Source organism: Gorilla gorilla, chromosome 10 (assembly GCF_029281585.2).
Source record: "Gorilla gorilla gorilla isolate KB3781 chromosome 10, NHGRI_mGorGor1-v2.1_pri, whole genome shotgun sequence".
In the NCBI taxonomy this organism is placed as follows: Eukaryota; Metazoa; Chordata; class Mammalia; order Primates; family Hominidae; genus Gorilla; species Gorilla gorilla.
The window spans coordinates 25075332-25096567 of record NC_073234.2 but is presented as its reverse complement, the minus strand read 5'-3'; the positions used below and the strand labels follow the sequence as shown (position 1 = coordinate 25096567).

The 21236-nt window shown below is 38.9% G+C and overlaps 1 protein-coding gene across 3 annotated transcripts in view; it reads right to left on the bottom strand.

Annotated features, from left to right (window-relative positions):
- CLEC2D (C-type lectin domain family 2 member D) overlaps window positions 1-21208 on the bottom strand; it is a 37887-nt gene extending 16679 nt beyond the window's left edge. For 2 of the 3 annotated variants that reach the window (XR_010129300.1, XM_055358652.2), the window contains exon 1: window positions 9918-21208. Coding sequence is in view for 2 of the 3 variants with exons in the window: in XM_055358652.2 (XP_055214627.1) it covers window positions 9918-9978 (61 nt within the window). In the remaining variant the exon portion in view is untranslated. The remainder of the gene's footprint in view (window positions 1-9917) is intronic. The other variant, XM_004052677.5, reaches the window with a different exon arrangement.
- Between the last annotated feature and the right edge of the window lie 28 nt (window positions 21209-21236).

Here is a 21236-nt window from a genome sequence, read left to right as displayed (position 1 = left end):
TTTATCAGTTTAAGTTGACAGAAACACTGAATTAAAAATATAGAGTTCACATATGCCCCTGTACCCCCTTTATCAAAGATTTAAGAAATCATAAGAGAATCCAGAGGAAAATAAATTCTACATGTAGAGAAACAAAGATAAAAATGACATTTACATTCTTCTCAAAAACCATGCAAGCAAGAAGACAGTGGAAACAAATATTTAAAGTATTAAGAGAAAAAACCTTATCAACTTAGAATTCTTTAGCCAAAAAAATTCTTCAAAGTGAATGAGAAACAAACACTATTTTGGACAAACATTGAGATAACTTGTTGCCAGTAGACTTGTCTTATATCAAAAAACAAAAAAAGTTAAATGCAATTATTTTAAAAGGAAAGAGAACTATACAGGTTAGAAACCTAAATTATATGAAAAAGGAACAATATAAAAAATAAGTGAAGGTAAAATAAAACTATTTATTTTTCTTATTCTTAATTGATCTAACAAATGGCAGTTTGTTCAAAATAACAATAGTAGCAATATATTTAATTATGTGTGCTTATGTATACATCTTTTATATATATTTATATGCTTATGTATTCTTACTTGTAAATAAAATAAATAACAGAAATGACACATGGGATAAAAGCAGAGAATTAGGATTTTTTTATTATAAGGTACTCACAGTACCTGTGAAATGGTATAGTATTATTTGAAAGCAAACTTATGTTAGTTGTGAGTGTATATTGCAAACACTAGGGTAACCACTAAAATCACATTTTTAAAGTATAATTGATATACTAAGAATGAGAAAATATGGAACTTTATAAATGCTAAGTTAAAAACTAAAAATGCAGGAAAAAAATGGAAGACATGGCTGGGTGTTGTAGCTTACACTTATAATCCCAACCCTTTGAGACACTGAGGCAGGAGGATCATTTGAGGCCAGAAGTTCAAGACCAGCCTGGGCAACGTAGCAAGACTCTGTCGCTACAAAAATTAAATAAAAATTAGCCAGGCTTTGTGGCACATGCCCGTAATACCAGGTACTCAGGGCTCAGGTAGGAGAATCACTTGGGCCTAGGATTTCAAGGGTACAGGGAGCTATGATTATACCACCACACTCTAGCCTAATGAACAGAATGAGACTCTGCCTCTGAAAAGAAGAGAATGAAAAACAAAAATAGAAACAACAAAGGCAACAAATAGAAAACAGAAAGAAATATGGTAGATATTTAATCCACCTATATTAATAATCATTTTAATATCAATGATCTAAACGCACCAATTAAAAATCAGAGATTAAACTATATGATGTCTGCAGGAAATGCACTTTAAATATAAAGACACACAAATTAAAAGTAAATGGATCATGAATATATATATGTATTATATCATACTGGCACAAACAAAAGAAAGCAGGAGAAGCTATACAAATTTCAAACAGAACAAACCTCAAAGCAAGGAAATTTATCAGGAATGAAGAAAAGCATTGCATAATGGTATAAGAATTAGCTTTCCAAGAAACTATGTTATGTTTCCGCATAACAAACCTAAATGTGCACGCACCTAACAAGAGAGTATTTAACTACGTGAGGCAAAAAATTAATAGAACTGCAAGGAGAAATCGATGAATTCATTATCATAGTTGGAGATTTCAACAACACTCTACTGGAAATGCACAGATCCAGCAGGGTACAGTGGCTCATGCCTGTAATCTCAGCACTTTGGGAGGCCCAAAAGGCTGGATTATTTGATCTCAGGAGTTCAAGACCAACCTGAGCAATGTGGTAAAATCTGTCTCTACAAAAAGACAAAAATGAGCCAAGTGTGGTGGTATTTGCTGGTATTCCCAGCTACTCAGGAGACTGAGGTGGGAGGATTGCTTGAACTCGGGAAGCAGTGGTTGAAATGAGATGAGATTGCATTACTGCACTCCAGTCTGGGTGACAGAGCGAGACTCTGTCTCAAAAACAACAAAATAAAAAAAAAAAAAAAGAAAGAAAGAAATGCCCGGATCCATCAGGCAGAAAATCAGTAGAACTTAGGTGAACTCAGCAACACCATCAATTAACCGAATATAATTGACATCTATAGACTACTTTGTCCAACAACAGCAGAATACACACTCTCAAGATTACATGGAATAGTCACCATAATAGACCACCTTCTGGGCCAAAACATATCCTAACAAATTTAACAAAATAGAAATCATACAGTGTCTGCTCTCAGACCACAATGTAAATAAACCAGAGTCAATAACAGAAAGAAAATTTTAAAATCCCACTAATCTCCACAAACATGTGGAGATGAAACAATACGTTTCTAAACAACATATGGGTCAAGGAAGAAATCACAACAGAAGTTTTAAAATATTTCAACTAAATGAAAATGAAAATACAGCTTAACAAAATTTGTGGGATGCAGTAAAAGCATTGTTTAAAGAGAAATTGATAGTATTGAATGCATCTATTAGAAAAAAATTAAGATCTAAAATTAATGATCTAAGTTTACACCTTAGGAAACTAGAAATAGAAGAGCAAATCAGGTACAAATTAAACAGAAGAAAAGAAATAATTAGAGCAGAAATAAAAAATGGGACACTGATAGAAAAAAGTTATCACAACCAAAAACTAGGTTTGAAAGATAAAAAAAAAAAAAAAAAAAGGATAAGGCTCTAGCCAGGCTAATTAAGAAGAAAAGAGGAAGGACACAAATTATCTATATCAGAAATAAATAAGGAGTTGTTACTACAGATCCCATGGATGCTAAAATGGACAGTTCTATGTCCACATAGAGGATCAATCACTTGAGAGACATAATTTGTCTAAACTCATACATGGAGAAATAGATGACCTAAATATGTTTACATTTATTACAGAAGTTGACCTTCCAAAACAGAAAGCACCATGTCAAGATGGACTCACTGGTGAATTCAACCGAATATTTAAGGAAAAAATTATACCAATTGTCTATAATTTGTTTTAGAAGTTAGAGCCGAGAGAATACTTCTTAACTCATTCTATGAGGCCACCTTTATCCTAATAGGAAAATCAGATTAAGACATCACAAGAAAAGAAAACTATGGACCAATATACCCCATGAACACAGATGCAAAACCTTAACAAAACATTAGCAAATCCAATCCAATGATGTATAAAAAGAATTATATACTGTGATGAAGTGAAATTTATTTCAGCTATTTAAGGCAGGTTCAACATTCAAAAATCAATTAATGTTATCCATAACATTAACAAGCTAAAAAAAATCACTTGATTATATCAATATATACAAAAAAAATTAACAAAATTCAACACCCATTTGTGATAAAAACTTTCAGTAAACAAAATTCAACACGGATTTGTGACAAAAACTCCCAGTAAACTAGAAATAGGGAAGAACTTCTTCACCTTAATAAAGAATATCTACAATAACCTACAGCTAACATCCTCAAGTATGGTGAGAAACTTGAAGTTTTCCCACTAAGATCAAGAACAAGGCAAAGATGTCCCTCTCGCCAATACTTTACAACATTGTTCTGGAAGTACTAGATAATGCAGTAAGACAAGAAAAGGAAATAAAGGAAATAAAAGGTATACAGATGAGAAAGTAAGAAATAAAACTGTATTTCTCTGCAGATGACATAATCATCTATGTAGAAAATCCAAAATAATTGACAATTCTGGGAACTGATATGCAAGGTTACTGATATGCAAGGTTACTGATATGTAAGGTTGCAGAATGCATGGCTAATACACAAAAGTCAATCACTTTTCTATATGCCAGAAATAAACAAATGGACTTTTAATTGAGAACACAGTGCCATATACATTATCATTCAAAAAATAAAATACTTAGGTATAAATCTAACAAAATATATACAAAATCTATATGTGGAAAACTACAAACTGATGAATGAAATCAATGAAGAACTAAATAAATGGAGAAGTATTTTATGTTCATGGAGAGAAAGACTCAACATTGCCAAGATATCAATTCTTCCCAGCTTAATCTACAGATTAAATGCAATGATAATAATAATCTCAGCAAGTTATTGTATAAATATCAACAAACTGATTCTAAAGTTTATATAGATAGGCAAAAGACCCAGAAAAGCAAACACATTATTGAAGGAGATGAGCAAAGTTAAACAACTGATACTACCTGACTTCATGATTTACTCTAAAACGACAGTAATCAAGACAGTGTGGTATTTGTTAAAGAACAGACAAATAAGGCTGGGTGCGGTGGCTCACGCCTGTAATCCCAGCACTTTGGGAGGCCAAGGCAGGTGGATCATGAGGTCAGGAGATCGATACCATCCTGGCTAACACGGTGAAACCCCATCTCTACTAAAAATACAAAAATTAGCCGGGCGTGGTGGCAGGTGTCTGTAGTCCCAGCTACTCAGGAGGCTGAGGCAGGAGAATGGTGGGTGAACCCAGGAGGCGGAGCTTGCAGTAAGCTGAGATTGCGCCACTGCAATCCAGCCTGGGCAAGAGAGTGAGACTCCGTCTCTTAAAAAAAAAAAAAAAAGGAATAGACAAATAAATTAATGAAAAAGGATAGAAAGCAGAGTAGCAGACTAAAAAGAAATAGACCCAGATAAATATAGTCAACTGATCTTTCATAAAGGAGCAAAAGCAATACAATTAAGAAAAGACAGTCTTTTCAACTAACGATGCTGAACAACTAGACACCCACATACAAATAAATGAATCTAGGCCCAGATTTTACATTTTTCCCCAAAATGACTCAAAATGTATCATAGTCCTAAAGGTAAAACACAAAACTGTAAAACTCGTAGAAGATAATATAAGAGAAAGCCTAGATAACTTTGGGTATGGTGATGACTTTTTAAATATAATACCAAAGGCACAATCCATGGAAGAAAGAACTGATAAATTGGACTTCATTAAAACTAAAAACTTTTGACCTGCAAAAGACATAATCAAAATAATGAAAAGACAAATTATTAATATCATATGTCTTTTGAGAATTGCAAGTTAAAATAATGAGATATCATTACATATTACTTAAGTGTTACATTAAAACATTAACAATATCAAATACTAGCAAGGATGTGGAGCAACCAGAAGTCTCATGCATTACTGGTAAGAAAGCGAAATGCTACAGCCACTTTGGCAGTTTCTTACAAAAGAAAACATACTTGAAGGGAGGGGCCAAAATGGCCAAACAGAAACAGCTCTGGTCTGAAGCTCCCAGTGAGATGAATGCGGAAGGCAGGTGAATTCTGCATCTTCATCTGAGGTACCAAGTTCATCTCATTGGGCAGCTGGTGCAACCCACAGAAAGCAGGAAGAAAGCAGGTGGGGTGTCATTTCACCCAGGAGCTGCACAGGGTGGGGAGACCTGCCTCCCTGAGGTAACGGAAGTGGGGAGGGTCTGTCCTACCCACCAGGGGTACTATGCTTCTCCCACAGATTTTTGCAGTCTGCAGATCAGAAGATTCCCTCGTGAGCCTACACCACCAGGGCCCTGGGTCTCAAGCACAAACCTGGGCAAACCAATGACAGCCACTCCCATTGGTGGCTGTTTAGGCAGGCACTGAGCTGCAGGAGTTTTTACATACTCCAGTGGTGCCTGGAACTCCAGTGAGGCAGGAGAACCATCCAGTCCCATGGAAAGGGGGCTGAAGCCAAGGAGGAGAGCCCAGCAGTCTCAATCAGTAAGTTCTACTCCCATGGATCCCTGCAAGCTAAGACCCACTGGCTTGAGATCCCTGCTGCCAGCAGAGTAGTCTGGAGTGTGCCTGGAATGACTAAGTTCCTGGGGGGAGGGGTGACCACCATTAGTTGGCAGTTTGCCCCTGACAGTGCAAAGGAGCCTGAGAGGTTTGGACTGGGCCAAATTTCCCACAGTGCAGCAAACTGGCTGTGGCAGGTTGTGGCCAGACTGCCTCTTTAGGTGGGACCCTGAGCCATCCCTCCTCACCAGGCAGGTCATCCCTGCAAGAATTCCAGCAGCTCTGGTCAGGGGCTTACAGACAGAACTCTCATCTCACTGAGTCAGAGTACCTGAGGGGAGAGGCAGTTTCAGGTTCAGCAGACTTAATCTTTTCTGCCTGCTGGCTCTGAAGAGACCAGATGAACCCGATGAGTGGGATTCCCCCAGCACAGCACACCAGCTCTGCTAAGGGAATGTCAGATTCTCTACATAAGCGGGTCCTTGATCCCATGCCTCCTGACTGGGTGAGACTTCCCAACAAGGGTCACCAGACACCTCATACAGAAGAGTTCCGGCTGGCATCAGGCCAGTGCCCCTCTGGGGCGAAACTTCTGAAGGAAGAAGCAGGCAGCAATCTGCTGTTCTGCAGCCTCCACTGGTGATACCCATGTGAACAGCATCTGGAGTGGATCCCCAGCAAACTGCAGCAGACCTGCCTCAGAAAGGCTGACTGTTAGAAGATAAACAAACAAACAGAAAGTAACAACAACAACATCAACAAAAAAGACTCCACAAAAACCCCATTCAAAGGTCATCAGTCTCAAAGATCAAAGGTGGATAAATCCACGAAGATGAGGAAAAAACAATGAAAAAACGCTAAAAATTCCAAAAGCCAGAGTGCCTCTTCTCCAAATGATCGCAACAGTTCTCCTGTGAGGGCATAGAACAAGGCTGAAGCTGAGATGGATGAACTGACAGAAGTAGGCTTCAGAAAGTTGGTAATAACGAATTTCGCTGAGCTAAAGCATTATGTTCTAACCCAATGCAAAGAAGCTAAGAAGCATGATAAAAGATTACAGGAGCTGTTAACCAGAATAACCAGTTCAGAGAGGAACATAAATGACCTGATGGAGCTGAAAAACACAGCACGAGAACATCATGTTGCAAACACAAGTATCAATAGCTGAATTGACCAAGCAGAAGAGAAAATATCAGAGCTTGAAGACTATCTTGCTGAAATAAGGCAGACAGACAAGATTAGAGAAAAAAGAATGAAAAGAAATGAACAAAACTTCCAAGAACTATGGGACTATGTAAAAAGACCGAACCTACCACTGACTGGAGTACCTGAAAGAGACAGGGAGGATGGAACCAAGTTGGAAAACACACTTCAGGATATAATCCAGGAGAACTTCCCCAACCTAGCAAGACAGGCCAATATTCAAATTCAGGAAATCCAGAGAACCCCAATAAGATACTTCATGAGTAGATCAACCCCAAGAAACATACTCCAAGGTCGAAATGGAAGAAAAAATATTAAGGGCAGCCAGGGAGAAAGGTCAGGTCACTGACAAAGGGAAGTCCATCAGATTATGAATTTTGAGTGCTACAATATGCCAATGTAGGTTATTAATTGTAATAAATGTACTGCTGGTGAAGAATGTTGATGTTAGAGACTGCTATGGTTTGAATGTGTCTCCAAAGTTCATGTGTTGATACTTAATCCCCAATGCAATAGTGTTGAGAGGCAGGCCCTTTAAGAGGTAATCAGGTCATAATGTCCTTATAATGGGAGTGGGTTTACTATCACGAAAGTGGATTTGTTATAAAAGCAAGTTTGGTGCCTCTTGCTCTCTCTCTTTCTTATGCATGTGCTCTCTTGCCCTTCCAAATTTTGCCATGGGATGATGGAGCAAGATGTGTTTCTCAGTCTTGAACTTTCCAGCCTCCAGAACTATGAGCCAATAGATTTTGTTCATTATAAATTACCCAGTCTTGGGTATTCTGTAATAGCAGCACAAAACAGACTAAGACAGAGTCTATATATGTGTGGCAACAAGGAGAAAATGAAAAAAAAAAACTACCTTTCTCACAATTTTGCTGTGATCCCAAAATGGCTCTAAAAATATGGTCTTTAAACAAAACAAAAAAGAGCAAAAGGAAAAAGGATATACTAGCAGCAGATCTTACAAGAATATCCAAATTTAAAGAGCCATCAAACCAGTGGTGAATTTAAATTTCCCTACTCTAGTATCACTGCCCAGAACTTAATACAGCCAGAAACATGGAATTGAGCGTCTGTCAGCATAAAAACAGAGAGGGCTCCAGGAGAAGCACTAGAGGTATGGTCTGAGGAACAGAAAAGCAAACTCCTACCTCAAATAGAGTATGAAAATACCACATTTATTTTTTCTCCCCCTCTTGTCTACATTCTCATGTGCCTCAAACCTCAGGCAATCTGATGATGGTAGGGGAAACTACAGCAACATGCAATAGCCAAAACCTTGAGAAAGGTTAATCCTCGGCTGGGCGCGGTGGCTCACGCCTGTAATCCCAGCACTTTGGGAGGCCGAGGCGGGCGGATCACAAAGTCAGGAGATCGAGACTATCCTGGCTAACACGGTGAAACCCCATCTCTACTAAAAATACAAAAAAGTAGCCGGGCATGGTGGCGGGCGCCTGTAGTCCCAGCTACTCAGGAGGTTGAGGCAGAATGGCGTGAACCCAGGAGGCGGGGCTTGCAGTGAGCCGAGATCGCGCCACTGCACTCCAGCCTGGGGGACAGAGTGAGTCTCCACCTCAAAAAAAGAAAAGAAATCTAAAGTCAATCCTCTCCATTCAGTTGAGCTGTAGCTCCATGAGAGTGGGGCCAAACCTCTTGCTTTTTTTTCTTCTTTCTCACTGTCCGTCTGCCACATGAGCTTAAAGATGCAGCTATAATTGCAGAAGTGTATGGTTCATCAGAATAAAAGGAGCTCCGCATTTCTAGCTGGAGGATGGAAAGGAGAAGCCCCTGGGAACCTGAAAGTACAGGTCAGATGGTGAAGAGGAAGAAACTTTAGAAAGAGACCCATGAACATTATTTATAAACTCCTGGATTCACCTACCCCTCAACTTATGCATGCCTAGATATGGTTCTAATTGGCACACTAAAGATGCTAAGACCTGAACTAATGAGTAGAGCATTGCACAGTTCCCAATTTCACCCCTGGTTGATGCACATGTCTGAATAGCACTACAAAGGCTTTCAGAATGGAACTGACATTGGAACCAGATCCCACAGATTGTCTTCATCTCACCAGGGCGATTGCTTGCTAAAACAATAGTATCAATATACTCCAAAATGTAAATAAGATCCAGTCTAACTATTTGTTCAAAATGTTCAAATTACAATCCAAAATTACACAGTATATGAAGAACCACGAAAATGTCAACTTCCATGGGGAAAGACAACACAAGCCAAGGAGGACATGACAGAGATGTTGGAACTATCCGACAAATACTTTAAAGCATTTGGTATAAAATGCTCAAAATACCCAATGAATGAAGAAATAAATGAAGTCATTTAACAACATTTAGAGTTCATCTTTTTCTGCCTCTGAATTACCTTTTCTCCAAATTGACTACCTTTTAAGTTGGGAGGAGAAAACTCCAAACTTTTAAGTCCTAAGTTATAAAACCTTGATTTTCCCTAACTGTGGCAAGTCATTTTTTTCACTTACTAAAGCATCATATAAAGCTATATATATATATATATTTCCAGTGCATCCAATGTAACATAATTCCATTAGAATGCCCTACTAAGTTTCTACTTCAACCTTTGTTACTTTTTTGATTTGTAAATGTCCTTTACATACTATTTTCTACCTTTTCTCTCTTAAGAGCTTCCATGATAGGTTTTCTACCTATGTAATAATGATGGTATCTTGTATCTGAGTAACACTTTAGAGTTTGTATAGTTTTTTTTTTTTTTAGTGAAATTAACTGTTTTTATTTTCAATCCTAAACTTAACCTTATCTCATTGTCTTACATCTTTCTCTCATTGTTCCCTCTCCTTAGTTGTTGGAACTGGGAATATAAATATATGCATGTTTTACACAAATTATAAGCCAATTTATGGACTCCCACATTCCATCTCTTATCCTTGAAAACTTTTTACTAGATCAGCACCTTTCCTGTGTGAGCCCATCACTATCACTACCTTCCCATTCCAGTCCTCACACTTACTCTGTAGAGCCCAGCTTCTTACCTGGGTTTGCAGGCAATTCAGATGGTGTAATGTCTTTCTCCACATTGTTACTGTCATGCATTTTGCCTCCAGTTTCTATGAGTGATCTAAACCACAGTCTCTACGTTTTCAACCCCAAGAATGATTCAAAACAAAACAAAAAAAAAGCCCAACGACTAAAACGTGTCAGTGTGTAACCGCCCCAGTAACTCAAAATGTCAAGCCTTTAAGTTAAATATAGCTAGAGGAACAAATGAAGCATAAATTGTTTCAAAAATCAGCTCATCACAACAGAATAAACTGGTGTTTGTAAGAATTTTAAAAAGTTGAAGCTACTTCTCTAACAGTATTTTGGTTACGAAAGAAACTAATGTTTGATAACTTAAAATTTCTTTGACTATTAAAAATTATAATTCTATTTTGTGCGGTACAAAGCAATATTATGATAGAAAATAAGAATTTATTGAAAGGAAGGAGTTGGCTCTCAGAGGAAATGAATGTTAGGTAAGTAAAGACAACAGCAATTTTAATCTCAAATTAAAATTCATTCCCAAGAGTTTACGCTCATTCAAAAAATATCTTGTTTTCAATTTCTTCAAGATATTTTGGGAATTTGCTGCTATGGCTGCTACAACTTTTCAAAAATGGGCTTGAATGGTGTGCAGCTTCTGTGCTCCCTCTGGCATGATCCAGGAGCACAGAGGCTCTTTAGCAGCAAGAGCTTCTTGTCAGATGTGTTGATTTCTTGTATATAAATGCCAGTAAGGGCACCTTTTACTAAAATATAATTTATAGTAATGTGCACAAATCATAAGCATACAACTAAACACATTCATTAAAAATATAACATGTAACAAGTGCCTAGATGAAGTATATCTTAAAACCACGTAAAACAATACCAACACGCTATGTGCCCTACTCATGTCCTGCAACGCTCATTACCCCAAATATAATCTCTATCTTAACTCTGACAACATATTTTCCCTGCTTTTGAATTCTATACAGTAGCCCCTCTTACCTCTAAGAAATAAGTTCCAGATTGGACAGCTATTGCCTTAATCGAATAGAAATGAAGTTGAATTAGGACTGAGTTCCAGTTTCTGTAAGATTTTATATATCTTTTTCTTTACTATTTCATCATTTCTAGTTTGTCCTAGGACCTATGATAAAGCCTTCTAGTAATTCCATCTGAGAACCTGCTTTCTATCAAAGCTGCTTCTCTTTCTTGGAAGTTGAATTTGGTTTTGTCTCCTGAACAACATGTGATTGCCAAAAGTTCAAGTCTGTTTTTCACATAGTTCTTCCTAACCTCCTTTCCTGTGAAATTTAATAATTTGAAAATTGCTTGAGAGAAAAATTTTTCTCATTTCTTTGGCCCTCTCTCCTCTCTGGGGGTTTTGGTCCTTCAAGTGCTTTAGGAAGAGATTTTTCTCTCCCCCAAAAAAATGCCTGGTATCCACTGCCCTCTCCCCAGAATCTCAGCATCTGACCCACTGCCAAGATGCCCCTAAGAGAAGAGTGGCTCCTGGAATGCTGACTCACTTCTCTGTGGCCCCTTTCCAGAATCTTCGTTCTGCCTCCAGTTGCCTTGAACACTCTCTAATATCTTAATGAAATCCTTTTTCTTCAATTCTAACTCTTCTAGTTGTTCTCAGCATGAGTTTGATGTCTCTCCAGTTATATTATCATACACAGAAGTGGATATGAACTGTCAGGCTTATCCCTTTTATATCCTTTTATAATTTCATTGTTAGCTTAAAGGGGACAAAAGGTAAACCCTGATAAATTGAAATTTCCACACTAATCTTGGAATTTCCACACTAATCATCTTGGAATTTCCACACTAATCTTGGACCTTCCAGTGAAACTACTATTACTTTTACTGTTACTAGCCTGGCATGACAACATGCCAGGTTATTACTGCTTACTATGCTCCATACACATTAATATGAGATTTAAATACGTGTTCTTATTTAATTGGCATAACTAACTAATGAGGCTGATATTACCTTTATTTTTCAGATGATTTTGGGTGAGGGACTAACTAATATGTCTAAGTTCACAGTAAGCTATAGAACCCATGACCGACAGATCTGATATGAAAACTACTTTAAAGGTCAAATATCAAATGACACGGTATTTGTGAGTTAGTCACATCATTTATTCATATCAATCTCTTGGTTTCTACGTTGCTGTAAGTTTCTCCTTATGTGGAAACTAAACTGAAAGTAAGTTCATGAAGTCCTAAAGATGTACATAATCATTTACCCTTTAACAAATATTTTCAAACTTAACATCTTTCAGCCAGCACGCCAGGTGGACTTTGAGGGTAATGTCCCTTTCTTTAAGGAAGTTAATATGAAACTGAAAAATAAGTAGGTATACATGACTTATTGTAACAAGATGTGAATGGCAGTAGAATAATTTATTAGGAGAGCAGTTAATGAGGGCACTTAACCCAGAAGAAGTTTTCCCAAGAAAGTACCAATCAAATGAGCTGGAGTTAGTTAAATAAAGTGAGGCATTTAGGCCAGGCATGGTGGCTTATACCTGCAATCCCAGCACTTTGGGAGGCCAAGGTGGGTGGATCACCTGAGGTCAGGAGTTCAAGATCAGCCTGACCAACATGGTGAAATCCTATCTCTACTAAAAATACAAAAATTAGCTGGACATGGTGGCTTGCACCTGTAGTCCTAGCTACTTGGGAGGCTGAGGCAGGAGAATTGCTTGAATCCTAGAGGCAGAGGTTGCAGTGAGCCAAGGTTGCACCACGTGGGCGACAGAGTGAGACTCTGTCTCAAAATAAATAAATACATACATCCTGGCTAACACAGTGAAACCCTGTCTCTACTAAAAATACAAAAAATTAGCCAGGCACGGTGGCAGGCACCTCTGGTCCCAGCTATTCGGGAGGCTGAGGCAGGAGAATGGCGTGAACCCAGGAGGCGGAGTTTGCAGTGAGCCGTGATAGTGCCACTGCAGTCCAGCCTGGGCGAAACAGCGAGACTCCGTCTCAAAACAATAAATAAATAAATAAATTAATTAATTAAAAAAAATAAAGTGAGGCATTTGAGGTGGAGGAAGAAGTCTTCCAGTTGAAGGAAGTCTTCTAGTTTCTTTAGTGAGGCCCAGAGAGAAGAGAATATATCTCAGAGTTGGGAAAACACCTGAAATCTGAGAGAGCTGGAGCATAAATTATGAAAGGAGAAATGTGACAAAATAACTCTCCAATTGTCACAAGAGCTTTATATTAAACTATGTGAATCTCATGACTTCTAAGCCATATCGTCGTGCTTACTTTCTTATGCAACCTTGTGTTAAATAGCTGATACCACACATAAGATACCACACATAAGATACAGTGATGTGCATTTACACTGTCCTTAGAGAATTCCAGTGTGAGGAAAAGAAGTACACATACAGAGTAATTTTAATTTCATTTAGAAAATAAATTTTTTTCAAAATATAATTTTTTAGTTGAGTCTATATTAGGAGGCAGAAATTAATGACTAATTGACCGGATATAAAAGGAAAGAAAAAAGCCCCTTCAAAGTGCCCATTACTCTTCAATAGATGTGAGTGTCTCAACTAAGTAGTATAAAAGCAATATATTATCAGATTTTGCTTCATTGGAATAGCTGACTGATAAAAAGTTACAAGAAAGAACAAAAGTTTATAAAAATTATTTATTCTCAATGACCTGTATCCCACTTTTCTTGGGTTTTTGTGTTTGTGACAGCATGATGGATGGTAATGATATTGAATAAGTGAGGGATATAAAAGGCAGTGTATTATGATGTAAAAGAACACAGCTGGCAGGGCGTGATGGCTCACACCTGTAATCCCAGCACTTTGGGAGGCCGAGGCAGGTGGATCACCTCAGGTCAGGAGTCGGAGACCAGCCTGGCCAACATGGCAAAACCTTGTCTCTACTAAAAATACAAAAACTAGCTGGGCGTGGTGGTGCGCACCTGTAATCCCAACTACTTGGGAGGCTGAGGCTGGAGAATCACTTGAACCCAGGAGGCGGAGGTTGCAGTGAGCCGAGATTGTGCCACTGCACTCCTGCCTGGGCAACAGTGAGAGTCCATCTCAAAAAATAAAAATAAAAAAAATAAAAAAAGAACACAGGCTTTGGGGCAAAACAAGCTCAATTCATATATGACTTTTGTAGCCTGATAGTTAATTTTAAATGTATGTGGAAAGCAGAATAATGACCCCCTAAAGACATTAATAAGCTAATTCCCAAAACCTTGAGGTAAGAATGTTATTTTACATGACAAAAGACATTTTGCAGATATGGTTAAGGGTCTAAAGACAGAGGGATTATTTTGGATAATCCAGGTGGGCCTAATCTAATCACATGGGTCTTTATTAGGGGAAGGCAGGAATGTCACTGTCAGAGAGAGATTTGAAGGTGCTGTGCTGCTGGCTTTAAAGCTGTAGCAAGGGACCATAAGCTAAGGAATGCAGGTGGCCTCTGGAAGCTGAAAAAGGCAAGGAAACGGCTTCTTCCCTAGAGCCTCCAAAAGAAATGCAGCCCTATCAGTGGCACCCTGACTTTAGCCATTTTGAACCTCTCATTTCTAGACAGTAAGATAATAATTTGTGTTGTTTTTAATCCACTTGTCTTAGTTCATGTGCCTATAACAAAATACCATAAAATGGGTAACTTATAAACAACAGAAATTTATTTCTCACAGTTCAGGAGGCTGGAAGTCCAAGATCAGAGTGCTGGCAGATTTGGTGCCTGGTGAGGGCCCACTTTCTGGTTCATTGATGGTAACTTCTAGATGTGTCCTCACATAGTAGAAGGAACAAGGGAGCTTTGGTGGGCCCCTTTTGTAAGGGCACTAATCCCATTCATCGGTGTTCTACCCTCATGACTTAATGACCTCACAAAGATTTCATCTCCTAATGCCATCACCTTGGGAGTCAGGATTTCAACATGTGAATCTGGGAGTGGGAGATACAAATATTGAGATCATAGCACCCCTAGTTTATGGTAATTTATTATTACACAATAATTATAGCATATTGATTAAACTGCCTCAGCCTCAAGATCTATATGAATAAAAGGAGTATAATAGCACCTTCCTTGACTGGTTTGTTCTGAGAAATGAAAACTTCATCAGTTAATATACCTATTAAGTTACTAGTAATTCATACCTGCTTTAGGAAATATTACGAACTTCAACATCTAAAATCTTCCTGGCGATGCTTTGATCTGGAGAATATCTACAACGTTTTTCTTCAGGGCTCAGATAATGTCATTTCCCTCAAGTGTGGAACGTTGGCCAGAAACTCTTCTGATTGGTCAGTGCCTGGGTTTAAATATTCTGAATATCGACGTTTCCTCAAGATTAGGAGAAAGGGTGTGCTTCATCCTAGTGCATCATGAAAATGATCTGAGAGAAATGGATGGATGAAGCCCATTAGGCAGGGCAACTACTGTTAAACAGCTTAGCAGAGAAAGAAGAGAAAATTACCCTCCTGAAGAAGCAAATTCACTGAGCCCAAAGAGGCCATGGTGAATTGATCATGGGCAAAAATCATTCCATTTGCAGGGCCAGATACGTGAATGTGCAATCTGTGTGGTAGCACAGTTTATCATGCTTAAAGGGCCCCACAGGCGGCTTAATGCTTTATCACTGTCTCAAAATTATTAATAATTTTTTAACAAGATGTTTTACATTTGTATTCTGCTCTAGATCCTGCAAATTATGTTACAGTCTCTGACTCTGTGTGCATGACAAGGGTGAATTATTTTTTGCTTCATTTCATGTAGCTTTTATTTTATAATTAAACTTTTTATTTTGAGCTAGTTGTAGATTCACATGCAGTTCTAAGAAATACTAAAGAAAGATCCCACATCTTCTTTACTCAGTTTCTCCCAATGGTAACATCTAAAAAACTACACTATAATATCACGACTAAGATAATGCCATTGATACAATGAGGAAACGAAACTCTTCCATCACGACGGAGATCCACACCACCCTTTCTCCATACTGCCCCTTCTTCTCCACTCACCCATCCATAACCCTCATTCTCTATCTATACCATTTTGTCATTTCAAGAATGTTATGTAAATTAAATCATACAGAATTCGATCTTCAGTAATTGGCTTTTCTTACTTAGCCTAAGTACTTTGAGATTCAAGGAAGTTGTTGTATGTATCAATAGCCCATTCCTTTTTATTGCTGAGTAGTAATCCATTGTATGCCTATAACAGAATTTACTTAATTTTTCACCCATTGTGAGACATATAGTTGTTTACAAGTTTTGACTATTATGAATAAAGCTGTTATGCACATTTTATATACAGGCTTTTGTGTAAATATAAGTTGTCATTTGTGTGAGAGAAATGTCTACAAATGTAGTAACTAGATTGTATGATAGTTTAACATTAAAAGAAACTGTCAGAGTCACAGATGGCAGAATAGAAGGCCCTAAACTCTCCTTCCCCACCATCAATTCAACAGCAACACAGAGGCAAATTCCCATCATTGGAAATCCAGAAACTGACTGAGCCACTCCTGCACCCTAGGTGAGTGTGAAACTATCCACATCAAAACTGATAGGAAAAAACTTGCACACACTGTGATCATAACCCCCAACCCTAATACAATGCCATATGATCGGGAAGGAACTCCCATCTCTTAGTCTATCCCTGAGGAGTGAAGGGTTTGGACCACCTATCTGGTATCACAACTTCTCTAGATACTACCAGAGAGACTGGTTTCTAATTTCCCTGTTTTGGTGAGCTGACAGGGCCCAGCATCTGCTAAACCTCTGGGGCTACACAAAACAAAACAGCAGTTGCTTTTAAAATAATAATTGTTATAGCCCTGTTACTTCAAATATTGTCAGAGCGGTTTTTAATAAGCATGTGGGTACTTCCCCCTGCTCCCCACTTTGGCTCAGTGCAGTGATAAAGCCTGGCTTCCAGCTTCTCTCTGAAAAGCAAAGGAGACAGACCAAATAACTAGCACCCCAGCTTTTCTGGCTGCTACCTGAGGAACTGGATTTTATCTCATGTATCTGAGAGCACTGGAAGGGCCTGGCATACTCTAGATGCCTGAGGACCATTAAGAACAAACATTGTGGTTTCAACTACCAGGAAGGTTTAAGTGGCACCCAGAACCTCTGTCTGGACTGATTGGTAAAGGTGTTGTCCTATCTGAGACCTGTCTGTGAAGACTGGAAAGGAAGCTGTTTTATCTGGTGCACAGACACCAATGCAGACAGTCAAGGAAAATAAAGAAATGGAAAATATGTTCTAAATGTTACCCACACAACAGGTGGGTTCAGTCACTTGGCAGGTATCAACCCAATGACCACAGACAAGGTGGATTTAGCAAGGAGATTTTGTTCTTACAGAAAGTAAAGAGAACACTGGACAAAGTTCCCAAAGTAGTACCTCGCCAAGCTGGGAGGTGGGTCAGGTTTTATAAGCATAGGGTAGTGAGGAATAATCTGATTGGATCTTGCAATAAGGTGATGCTGGGAGGCAAGATCTGACTGGATCCTGCCATGAAGTGATGCCTGAGTTCTATCCAGTTGGATCCTGGATCCTGCCATCCTGTGTCCACTTCTTAATTCGGTCCCTGTACCTCAGTCTGAACGATTAGGTTTCCCTTGTGGTTGCACACTTGTTTCACCTGTCCATGCTCAGGTTACATGACCTGAGTGAGGGTCCATGACAACTGAAGAACAACTCACAGCTTTGTTACCATAAAAGTTGAACCATGCATGTTTATTGCTGCACTATTCACAATAGCCAAGACATGGAATCAATGTAGATGCCTATCAACAGTGGATTGGATAAAGAAAATGTGGTACATATACACCATGGAATACTACACAGTCATAAAAAAGAACAAAGTCAAAAAGAACAAAGAACAAAAGATGCAGCTGGAAGCCATCATCCTAAGTAAATTAATGCAGACACAGAAAAACAAATACCACATACTCTCACCTATAAGTGGGAGCTAAATGCTGGAAACATGTGGACATAAAGATAGGGAAAATAGGCTTCGAATTAAGAGAGCAGGGAGAGAGGGAAGATAAGGCAAGTTCTGAAAAACTACCTATTGGATATTATGCTCACTACCTGAGTGATGGGATCATTGGTATTGTAAGCTCAGCGTCATGCAATACACCCATGTTAACAAACCTGCACACGTACTTCCTAAATCTAAAATAAAATTTGAAATATAAAGAAAACAAAAAACAAACCCAAACATCTTGCTGGTAATACAGAAAATATGGCTCATGGTAGTGGAAGCCCCCATAAAGCATGTGTGATTCAAAAAAATAAGAATCAAAGCTGAAAAAGGAAACATACAGACCAACCATATCTATAGGAAGCACTCTGTAAATGAGGTAGCATGGAAAAAAAAGAGTATGTTGAATAAAAAAAAAAAGTTGAACCAGATTTGTTAGGAAAGCAGGAGCATAGGAAAGCCAGAGTGACACTATTTTAAAATCAACTCCATCTAAAAACTAGCAAGGCACATTCCTTGACAGTTATGACCTACGATTATAAGATGTTTACAGCTAAGGAAGAGATTTAGTAATGCTGCAAGGACAAACTCCTACGACAGCAGAATGTCCAGATGTCCCAATATCACATAACAATACATGCTTTTAAGGTAGCTAAAGTCATACTTTGATGTACTTATGCACTAAGATGACAAGGATAAGTTTCTTTATATCAACAAAGTACTAAATTTTGTCACACTGACAGCCTACCCACATGTAGACATAGCTTAGGTTTTACATAGATTAAACCCCTATAAAAGAAGAGTTTAAAACAAAGACAGCACATTCCTCCTCCTGCTTTTGGAGGATGCCCTACTCTGTAACTGAGTAGCTTTCAATAAACTGTCTATTCTCTCTACACTCTGTGACTCTCCTTGAATTCCTTCCTGCAGGAGATCCAAGAACCCTCTTTCACGGTCTGGTTCAAGAGCCCCTTTCTGACAACAGATTAGTCTGGAGCAGTTACAAATCCCCTCCTTTTTATGTCCATTCCTCAATCTTGAGGGAAAGGGATGATGACCATTCTAACTACTTCTTGCTGATTAGGGACATAAACGTTGGTTAGAGTAATAAAGTTGTTTAGCGCTTTACTGCAGGAGTTCCCTGGTATTAGGGCTGCATTTCAGATGGAGTTGTTTCCATCCAGTTCTAGAGAAAGGTACAGAGAGTTAACAACATTGTTTGCTCCAGAGAACAAAGGGAATGCTCAGATTTTATAGCAAGTATTCATACGCAGGCTCCCGATCAAGTCTTCTACACAAATGAATGGTTAAAATTTGAAACTCGCTTAGTTTTCATTAGTCAATACAGCTGATCCCTGATTAGCTGACACAAGTGAGCTTTAATTGATTGATTTAGTTGAGTCTTGAAAGTCCCAAAGTTAAGGAGTGTGGGTTTTCCAGGAACTCAGAGCATTTGTATGAAATCTAGTTAGCAAATGGCTGCTTTGTGCTATTTAAATTTAGGTCCAGTTAGTCACTCAGAATCCATCTTGAAGGACTGGCTCAAACATGCTGGCAAACAACATTGCATTCCATCCAACAGAGAAGTGGTTGGCTACCTGCTCTGGGCCCATCGGATCCCTTGCAGGAATCCTAGTGGCAGTGCAGTGGCCAATAGAGCAACTAGAGCCATTTACTTAGGAGAGGCATTCAGGAAAGTACTGGTTAAATGTGAACCAAAGTCTCTTGGGTTAAGTTGGTTCCTATTTCCAGCTGGAGTGAGTTTAAAGTCTCAAAAATTGCATGGGCAGGATCATGGTGGGAATCTCTTGTAGACATCTGTTAAAAACAAGTTAGAACAATTCTAAAGGGGAGTCAAATGCTTAGCCAAAATATGAGGGGTATCATTAAGATGTGTAGGGTAGAATGCAGAAGAAATCCTATACCAAGGAGAAACCAGCTGAAAATATCTGGACATTGGATACTTTATCCACTAAGTCCAGCGTGGAGGCTTTCTGAAGATGTCTCTTTCAGAGATTTTGCCAACTCCAAGCCCGCTTAAATATGACTGGAAGTATTTACCCAGGTACAGCAGCAATGTTAGAAGTCACTGAGCAGGCCAGGTGCAGTGGCTCATGCCTGTAATCTCAACACTTTGGGAGGCCGAGGCAGGTGGATCACCTGAGGTCAGGAATTCGAGGCCAGAGGCTAGGCTGGCCCACACGGCAAAACCCAATCTCTACTAAAAATACAAAAATTAGCCAGGTGTGGTGGCACATGCCTGTAACCCCAGCTAATTGAGGGGCTGAGGCATGAGAATCACTTGAACTCGGGAGATGGGAGGTTGTAGCGAGCTGAGATCATGCCACTGCACTCCACTCTGGGTGACAGAGTGAGACTCCATTAAAAAAAAAAAAAAAGTCACTGACCAATAAGATCTCATTACTGACCATAGTATCTTATGGATCTAGTTTGTTCCCAATTCTGGTATCTAATGTCCCTAGCTGGTCAGATTTTTAAGAAGGGGAAGTCACCTGAATGTCCCTGGAGCATCCCTACTCAGGATCGAGGCAAGAGGGTTGGGGGACTCCATCAGGACTGTTATAACCTAATATTGGAGGAACTTAGGAGAATTCAGGATCTAGTTCAGTCCACAGGCAGATAACAAGGACTTGAAGACAATGTACAGGGTTAAAATCTAAAAACAGGTGTAACTTTGCTTTCCTTAGAAGCATAATTTTTCTCTCCCGTTGATGATGTAGGAGATCTTAGATTTTAGAACCTCTTGAGGCTAGGAAACCAAACCAAAGCAGCCTTTGGATTTTGCTTATAATAAGGTTCTTGAACCTGCCAGAAAGTGACAATTTTTACTTATTCCCTGTAAAGCTGGGAACTCATGAAGCAAGGCATTTTATGCACTTTTTTTTTTTTTTCTGAGACACAGTCTCACGCTGTCGCCCAGGCTGGAGTGCAGTGGTGGGATTTCCACTCACTGCAACCTCCACCTCCTGGGTTCAAGCGATTCTCATGCCTCAGCCTCTCGAGTAGCTGGGACTACAGGCGTGTGCCACGATGCCTAGCTAATTTTTGTGTTTTTAGAAGAGATGAGGTTTCACCATTTTGACCAGGCTGATCTCAAACTCCTGGCCTCAAGTGATCCACCCACCTCAGCCTGCCAACATGCTGGGATTACAGGTGTGATCCACCACCCCTGGCCTCTATGCACATTCTTAAATATGACATTTCAAGCCAAACCTTAGCAATATAAACAATGTTTCCAATTGGATCCTGCTTATAAAGAGAGAGTGGATTTTTACTGAAGTTGTATAAATAAAACTAAAAATATCCACAA